The 9,055-nt window shown below is 36.9% G+C and overlaps 1 protein-coding gene across 1 annotated transcript; it reads left to right on the top strand.

Moving 5' to 3' along the window:
* Positions 1 to 469: 469 nt before the first annotated feature.
* Positions 470 to 8,525, top strand: LOC111807045 (carotenoid cleavage dioxygenase 7, chloroplastic). Its single transcript, XM_023692618.1, has 9 exons — positions 470 to 1,238; positions 1,629 to 1,757; positions 1,852 to 1,983; positions 2,695 to 2,964; positions 3,051 to 3,136; positions 3,672 to 3,986; positions 4,079 to 4,219; positions 8,065 to 8,296; positions 8,380 to 8,525. Exons 1-9 carry the CDS (start codon positions 470 to 472, stop codon positions 8,406 to 8,408), a joined length of 2,103 nt encoding a protein of 700 aa, XP_023548386.1. The 3' UTR covers positions 8,409 to 8,525.
* Positions 8,526 to 9,055: the final 530 nt, after the last annotated feature.

Genomic DNA, 9,055 nt, shown 5'->3' with positions numbered 1-9,055 from the left:
TAATAATAATAATAATAATAATAATAATAATAATAATAATAATCATCATCTGAGCGCATAAAACCCCAAAATATGGTGTCCGCCATTAGCTTTACAAACCGTATAATGGCCTCCTCGTTGGTTCATCCCTTGTCCCTTCCACTCCAAAACCCATATACTGCCAAACCCAATGGCAGATCCGTAATTAGTCCAAAATATTCACCCCCTTTACAACGTTCCATATTCATTTACCAATATTTTTATATTTTAGACCCAATTCAATTTAATTTGAACCAATTATTAGGCCACAAAGAAATCCAACTAAATCAAATTAATTTTCAATTTAACTGCTCTATTTTCTTTTTTTCTTTTTTTCTTTTTTAATTTTTTTTTATCAATTCATCTTAAAACTATTAACCTCTGCTCCTCATTTTCTTCTATAAATAGGGAACCACCGTCGCAGCCCCAACTTAAGAAACACTTCTGAGAGATGCAGGCCAATCGACTCACTCCATCTCTCCGACCTCAATTTCCGTCGCCGATCAAACTTCCTCCGGCGACCGGTATCCGATTTCCGCCTTCTCTAATTCCCAAAGCCATATCCATTCCCTCCCCGAACACCGGCCAGATATCGATCAATTCTCCTCCCTCGATCCCCACCGTTGAGGATTCCATCGCAGCCTTCTGGGACTACCAGTTCCTCTTCGTTTCACAGCGGACGGAGACGGCGGACCCGACCGTCCTCCGCCTGGTTGAAGGTGCCATCCCCGAAAATTTCCCCTCCGGCACCTACTACCTCGCCGGACCAGGCCTGTTCTCTGACGACCATGGCTCTACAGTACACCCACTGGACGGCCACGGGTACCTCAGGGCATTCATTTTCGAGAACAAAAAGGAGGTCAGTTTCATGGCGAAGTACGTGAGAACGGAGGCGAAGATGGAGGAGCACGATCCTGCGACGGACACGTGGCGGTTCACGCATAGAGGGCCTTTCTCCGTGTTGAAAGGAGGGAGGAAGTTGGGGAATACGAAGGTTATGAAAAATGTGGCGAATACGAGTGTGCTGCAGTGGGGCGGCCGCCTTTTGTGCCTGTGGGAGGGCGGAGATCCGTACGAGATTCAGCCGGAGACTCTGGATACTGTCGGCAAGTTTTCAGGTGTTGACGGTGGCTGTGATCGTGATTCGCCGTCCCAGGGCGGACTTCACGGTGCTGGGTTTTGGCGTTTTGCTGCGGAGCTTTTGAAGCCTGTTCTCTACGGTTGGTATTTAGTGATGCTTAGTTTCAATTTTATTTCATCAAATTATAATAAATTACTTTTATTTTAAACTTTACAACATATATTATACTATTTAGATTTAACTTTATAACATATATTATTCTAATAAATATAAAATTAGAATAAATATTTGAAATTAAACCATGGGTGGAAATAGGGATTAAAACCGGTAAAATAAGAAGATAATTATTATTAAAAACAATAGGAATTATCAATAGAAATGGGGAGAGGAAAGCAGGTAAGAATAATATATAAAATAATTGGTTTTGAATTAAAAAAAGGGAAAATAATGGTGGAGTGGGCAAAATGGGAAATAAAAAAATAATAAAAAAAAGTAATTAAAAAATAGAATGTGGGAATAATGGGTACAGGAGTGTTCAAGATGCCACCAAGGAGGCTGTTGTCGCATTACAAGGTGGACGCTCAAAGGAATCGCCTCCTCTTAAACTCATGCAATGCTGAAGATATGCTTCTACCTACCAGTCATTTCACATTTTATGGTATAATATATATATATTTTTTTAATTTTATTTCTTATATATTTTGTTACCATTTATTACAACTTGATTTTCTTTTGGGGTTTTTATTGTGCAGAATTTGACAGTAATTTCAAGTTATTAGAGAAGAAAGAATTTGTGATCGATGATCACCTTATGATTCACGATTGGGCTTTTACCGATACTCATTACATCCTCTTCGCTAACAGAATTAAGCTTGATCTCTTCGGTATGTTCTTCTTGTTCTTATTATTATTATTATTATTATTATTATTATTATTGAGCTACGATTGAAATTTTAATTTGAATACATGACTCGAATAACTCAAACCAACTTAACTCAAATATTTTATGGTTGGATTCAAATGAATTCAAAATCAACCTTATGAAATTGTTGTTATCTTTTGAACTTTCTCTTCTCTACTCCAAGTCCAGTATTAGTACATATTGTTTTCTTTTGGGCTTTACCTACATTTTTAAAACGTATATATTACAGAGAGATAAGTTTGAATACTCTTATAAAGGATATTTTGTTCTTCTCCCCAACCGATGTGGGATCTCACAATCCATCCCCTTCAGGGTCCATCATCCTTGCTGACACTCGTTCCTTTCTCAAATCGATGTGGGACCCCAATCTACTCCCTTTTGGGGCTCAGCCTCCTCGCTGGCACATCGCCCCGTGTCTGACTCTGATACCATTTATGTAACAGCCCAAGCCCACTAGTATTAGATATTGTCTTATCTGGACTTTCTCTCTTTAGCTTCCATTCAAAGGTTTTAAAACGCGCATATTAGGGAAAAGTTTCTACACCCTCATAAAATGTTTCGTTCTCATCCCAAATAGATGCGAGATGTCACATATATCAATTAAAAAATTTAAAATAATGGAATGATATTTAATAATAATGAAAACATATTTGCATTGAATGTGGAAATGAAGGTGCGATGGGTGCGGTTAGCGGGGCATCTCCAATGATATCGGCGCTGGGTGTAAACACAAGCAAATCCACATCTCCAGTTTATTTGTTGCCTAGATTTGGTGAGCATCACCCAACCAGAGATTGGAGACAGCCCATTCAAATTCCTTCAAGCCTTTGGCTACTCCATGTTGGCAATGCCTTTGAGCTTACCAACCCACAAGGCAACTTGGACTTCCAAATCCATGCCTCTGCTTGCTCTTATCAATGGTTCAATTTCGACAAACTATTCGGTAAGACCTATTTTCCTCAATACTTCTCGTCCCATTTCATAACCATTTTGTTTTAAAAGGTAATCACTCTTATCTATTCCCACAAGGTTATAATTGGCAGACGGAAAAACTCGACCCGTCTATTATGAACCTCAATGGAACCAAAAGTGAGTTGTTGCCTCACCTTGTTAAGGTAAATGTTATTAAATTTGTTAGGAATCACGACTCTCCGTAATGGTATTGACATTATCCATTTTGAACCCATGAGCATTAGAGGTTGTTAATCTATCATTATCTACCTTCTATTATGAACCTATCATTATCATTATCAATGGACATGTATTCCTTATTTATAAACTCAGGATCATTTCCTAAATTAACCAAGGTCATTTCCTAAATTAGCCAAGGTGGGACTCCTTTCCAATAATCCTCTGTCAATTCTCTCATCGTACACCATAGAGTCTCCCCTAAGGCCTATAGAGCCCTCAAACAGCCTCCCCTTAATTGAGATACACTCTTTGCTCGATAATTTAGTCATTTTTTACTACATGTTCGAGGATTCTATTGACATGGCTAAGTTAAGAGCATGACTCTGATACCATGTTAGAAATCACGACTCTCAACAATGGTATGATATTGTCCACTTTGAGCATAAGCTCTCATGACTTTTTGTTTTGGGCTTCCCTAAATTAACGAATGTGGGACTCCCTCCCAACGATCTTTTGCAGGTGTCCATAAGTTTAAGTAAGAATGGGGAATGCGAAAAATGCAGCGTGGAGCCTTTGAACCAATGGACAAAAGCCTCAGATTTTCCAGCGATAAACCCTACATTCTCAGGGATGAAAAACAATTACTTATATGCTGCAACTTCCTCCGGTTATCGGGAATCGCTACCGTCGTTTCCGTTTGATACGATCGTAAAACTTGACACGGTCATGAACACTGCCCGAACATGGTCTGCGGGTAATCGGAGATTCGTCGGAGAACCTGTTTTTGTTCCTAAAGGAGATGGAGAAGAGGATGGATATGTTCTTGTGGTTGAGGTTAGCAAACTCATAAAACATCTTTAACTTTTTTATTTTATTTTATTAAACATTAAGAAATTGAAGTAAATGATTTGAGTGTGTAAATGCAGTACGCAGTATCAATACAAAGATGTTATCTTATGATTTTGGAGGCTAAAAAAATTGGAGAAGGGGATGCAGTTGTAGCAAGGCTTGAAGTCCCAAAGCATCTCAATTTTCCTCTTGGCTTCCATGGTTTCTGGGCTGCTAATACAATACCCTAAAAATTTATTCAACTCTCTTACATGTAAATTTATAATGTTGTTTTTCATTTTAGTAATAAAATTTGTTTAATAAAATATGCACAAATTTAAATAAAACATTTTAAACCAACCCATAAACTTATACATTTAGTTCAAAATAAAACCCTAATTACCAAGCTACCTATAAAACTACTAATCGAAAACAATATATACTTGGTCATTCCAGAATTCATCGACCCAACTCAACTCACGAACAACAAATATCTTAAGATTTGAAAACACGAAACATAGCATCATCGATCGAGACCAAGTTTTGTTTTTATTTTCTCTCTTTTGTGATTTTTGTTGTTTTTTGGCCTTATTTACCGCGGGAAAAGTTTGATGAGTTCTTGTACATTAAACTCCTAGAACCTTTAGCTACTTTTGATATTTAATTTTTCTAGGACTATCGACGTTTTTTCCTAAAAGTAAAATTGGTCTGGATAAATAGGTCGATAATTCGATATTAAATGTAAATTCCTAAAATACATATTAATACTTGTCACTTAATTTTCTAATCTAAAACCTAAATTTTTTCAAGTCATACCCAAAAATTGCAACCGAAATTATACAATTGACGGAAAAGATAGATTTAAGAACACGACTTGCTGGATTAGTCACCTCTAATGTCAATTCTTCTCTAACAATAATAATGGATCTGTGCCATATCCACCGGATATGGTTAGGAGATTCCATCTAACTTATTCTAAAAGATTTCCAATAGTAAATGATATGTTTAGGGTAACTAATAGAAAGAGGAGTTTGATATTTTTGTTGGTGATTCTTTTCTTGAGTAATGGATTAGTTTTTTTAAATAAACATTGCCTTATTTCGGATTCAAATCTAAAATGAAAAAGAAGTGTGAAACCATTTTATTTTATAAGGTCGAGGTACTAAAAACATTAGGTTGTTCACGATACAAAGTCTCCTCCAAACATTCGACCATTTTATTTATTTCGAAAAGTACAACAAAAGAAACTCAAAAGAATGAGAGTCAAATGGATAGAGACGATCTTCTTTTTTTAATTAAGGTTGTCTATTATTTTGAAGTTCTATGGCAATGAACAATTCATGCGGACAACATAAGGAGAGGAGAATATCTTGGGGTTCTGTCTTCCTGAAATGATGGGTTTCACATTCGCGCATTGGGAGGAAATAGGACCTTTTATTCCATTGTAAGTAAGGTCAATGTTGCTTACTTTTACATCGTCACATGGTAAGTGACGGCTGCAAATAAGTTTGATTGCCAGCGGAGTTGCAGAACTTCCTCTAATGTTCTTGAAGCTCACTATACTAATCTTAATTTTTGAAGGAATCTGAAAATTAAAATGAGACAACAAATGGTTTATTTGTGAAGTTATAATGAAAAAATGAATCAAAGGTTCGAGAATGCGATCCATACCTGCTGATTGCATTGATTCCACGGACAATACTCTTGGTCTATTAGAATAGGGTTGCTAACATTGACCATTATAATGTCCAAAAAGTGCATATTGGTGGCGGTGCCGCTAGCCGCAGAAGCTGGCCACGTTTTGATCCTGACACCATTAGTGGTGTTATTTAACGTGCAGTTCTTTACGATGACACCTTCAGCAGGTTCTTCGTTAGTGTATCTTCCAAGACTTCCGATGCTTATTCCATGTCCTGGTCCGCACGTCACATTGGTGACTTCAATTAGTTTGCTTCAATCTCCAAGAGAAATGCAATCATCTCCAATTGCAATTTTGGACTTTGTGATTGTGATCTTATTTGATCGACCGATGTGTATTCCATCAGTGTTGGGACTATTTTCTGGTGCAATTATATTTATATTATGGAACGTCAGGTTGTTGCAGCCGAGGACGTTGATATGAAAGTTCTTGCTATCAAGTGATGTTATTCTCTTAACGGTTGAATTGGTGATGAAGTTGAACCTCAAACTCTAAACATTTTGTATAATCAAATAATATTTTGTGAGAGTCGATAATGAAGCTAAAAATTTGAACAGAACCCAATAAAATTGAAAACTCAACAAAATTTCACTTTTTCACTTTGTTTAAAGATTATCTCAATGAAGAACATTTACCAAATTATAAATGTCACAACATTAGAGCAGACATGTAAGAGGCCCTTTAAAAAACAACCAGATGCATGAGATTGAGAAGGAAAGCTGAAGGCATATTACTTAGAACGGGGAGTTGCGCACAATTCATGTGTTTGTGGCAATCATTCCTTTTCCAAGCTGCCTTTCCTTGGCCATCAAAAACTCCTTCACCTGATAATGTCAATCTATCAACACGTGCAAAATTGATCCAATTATTTCCCTGAACACTTTTTGGTGCCGACAATGTTTCTCAAGTTGAAAGTCAATTGGGCTATTACAAGGTCCTTCAAACTTCCGTTGCTTTACTTGAAATATCCCTCTCGAAATAAAAATTGCACTAGAACGATTGGACGTGCATGCTGTTAGGATCGCACAACAATGCACACAATCGATCTAGATGAACACAAAGAACAGGATAGAGAAAATGCAAGGAGAACTCTGGTTAAAGGATTTATATTGATGACTTAAAATATGTAGAGTAGGAGAGAATACAGAGAAAACATAAAGTAAATTTTGAGTTTAGCTTATTATATTTAGCTTTACCCAATATAATATATATAACTATTTACCATATATAGCTTTACCCGATATAGCTTTTTACTCTAATATACAATTTACTCATTTACCAAATATAGTTTTAGTATGTATAACGATTGACTCAGCTATAAAGCAGCAGCTCCATAACCTAACATAAAATAGCAAAAGAAGTGCTTAAAATCGAAACCCTAATTCGGAAACCCTAAAACCAGGACGTTTGAAGCACGTACTAAAAAAACCGAGTAACATTCCATCTTTTTCGAAACTTTTGTGGAGAATGATTAGGCATGATGATTTAGAATAGAATGTCGAAGAAACGGAGTGTATAAAACAGTAAAAAAAGTGCTTAAAATCGAACCCTAATTCGCAAACCCGGAATTCAGGATGTGTGAAGCACGTGCTAAAAAGACCGAGTAACTATCCATCATTTTCGAAACTTTTGCGGGGAATGATTAGGCATGATGATTTAGAATAGAATGTCGAAGAAACGGAGTGTATAAAACAGTAAAAAAGTGCTTAAAATCGAACCCTAATTCAGAAACCCCAAAATCGGGACGTTTGAAGCACGTGCTAAAAAAACTGAGTAACTGTCCTGCTTATTCGAAACTTTTGTGGGGAATGATTAGGCATGATGATTTAGAATAGATTGTCGAAGAAACGGTGGGTATAAAACAGTAAAAAAAGTACTTAAAATCGAAACTCTAATTTTGAAACCTCGAATTCTAGACGTTTGAAGCACGTGCTAAAACTTTTGTGGGGAATGATTAGGCATGATGATTTAGAATAGATCCTTGTTGACACTTGTTCCACAATTGTTCCTTACTAGTCCCACAATCCACCCCTTCGGAATCCAGGAGTCCTCCCTGGCACTTGTTGCCCACTATATGTTTTGATATACATTTGAGTAAATTACATTTGTAATACCTAAGATTTGGAGTTGGTATTTATTTGGTGACATAAGTATGGAGATTTGAGAGGAAATTTGGTTGGTTATGGATAGTATTGGTTATAAATGAAAGGCATAGAATTTGTTGTTGTATTAGGGAACCAAATATATGGCCGAAAATAAGGGTATTGATCTAAATTTAGGTTTGGTAGAAGCCTATAAAAGGGTTGCTAAGGTTTTGAAACACTCATCCGCTCGCAAAAAGAAGCATTGGAAAGGCAGAAGAAAAAGCATAAAATAAAATAAAATAAAATGGCGAAGAAGATGATTGCAGTGTTGTTGGTGTGCGTTGTGGTGGTGGGTGCATTGCAGGTTTCGAGTGCCACTGAAAGCGCGAAGGAGGCCAAATATGAGGCTAAATTTGAAGCCAAGTATAGGTTATGCTACGAAAAATGCGAGAAGGAATGCCTTGAAAAGGGCAATGGCCAAAGCTTCTGCGAAGTTAAGTGCGATGAAGATTGTGATGAGAAAGAAGCCGCTGGTATGCTCTCTTCCTTTTTATATCATTTTTATTTTCTCTTAATAATTAATTGATTGATTATTGTATTTGTATTTGTTTCACAGATAAGCTGCACATCAAAGTGAAGAACTGAACAATGGAATGCAAAATAAAGAGAGCTCTTAACAAGAATCTAAGTTTCTCCACAATTTTTATTATGTCATTTAAATGTTTTCATTTATAAATCAATTCAATAAACTCTTCATTAATTTTAATAACTCTTGTTTCGAATTATATGACGCTTTCACTACTATCATTACTCTCCCTACCCTATAATTACTCTCCCTACCCGATAGTTAATGCGAGAACTTATAGGCTTAACTCACTTGTTGCTGAGAAGTGAGTGCCGCACAATCGCAACTCCGCGAGGATGAGGTTAGCATATGACTTGCCTTCTTTCTAACTGATTTTTTGGGGCCCAGCGTCTTTACTGGCACATCGTCTCATATCTATCTTCCTCCAGGGAACAACCTTCAACCTTCTCGTCTCATATCTATCTTCCTCCAGGGAACAACCTTCAACCTTCTCGTCTCATATCTATCTTCCTCCAGGGAACAACCTTCAACCTTCTCGTCTCATATCTATCTTCCTCCAGGGAACAACCTTCAACCTTCTCGTCTCATATCTATCTTCCTCCAGGGAACAACCTTCAACCTTCTCGTCTCATATCTATCTTCCTCCAGGGAACAACCTTCAACCTTCTCGTCTCATATCTATCTTCCTCCAGGGAACAACCTTCAA

The sequence above is a fragment of the Cucurbita pepo genome, chromosome LG12 (assembly GCF_002806865.2).
Source record: "Cucurbita pepo subsp. pepo cultivar mu-cu-16 chromosome LG12, ASM280686v2, whole genome shotgun sequence".
NCBI classification, from domain to species: Eukaryota; Viridiplantae; Streptophyta; class Magnoliopsida; order Cucurbitales; family Cucurbitaceae; genus Cucurbita; species Cucurbita pepo.
This window is presented reverse-complemented; position numbering and strand designations above follow the sequence as displayed.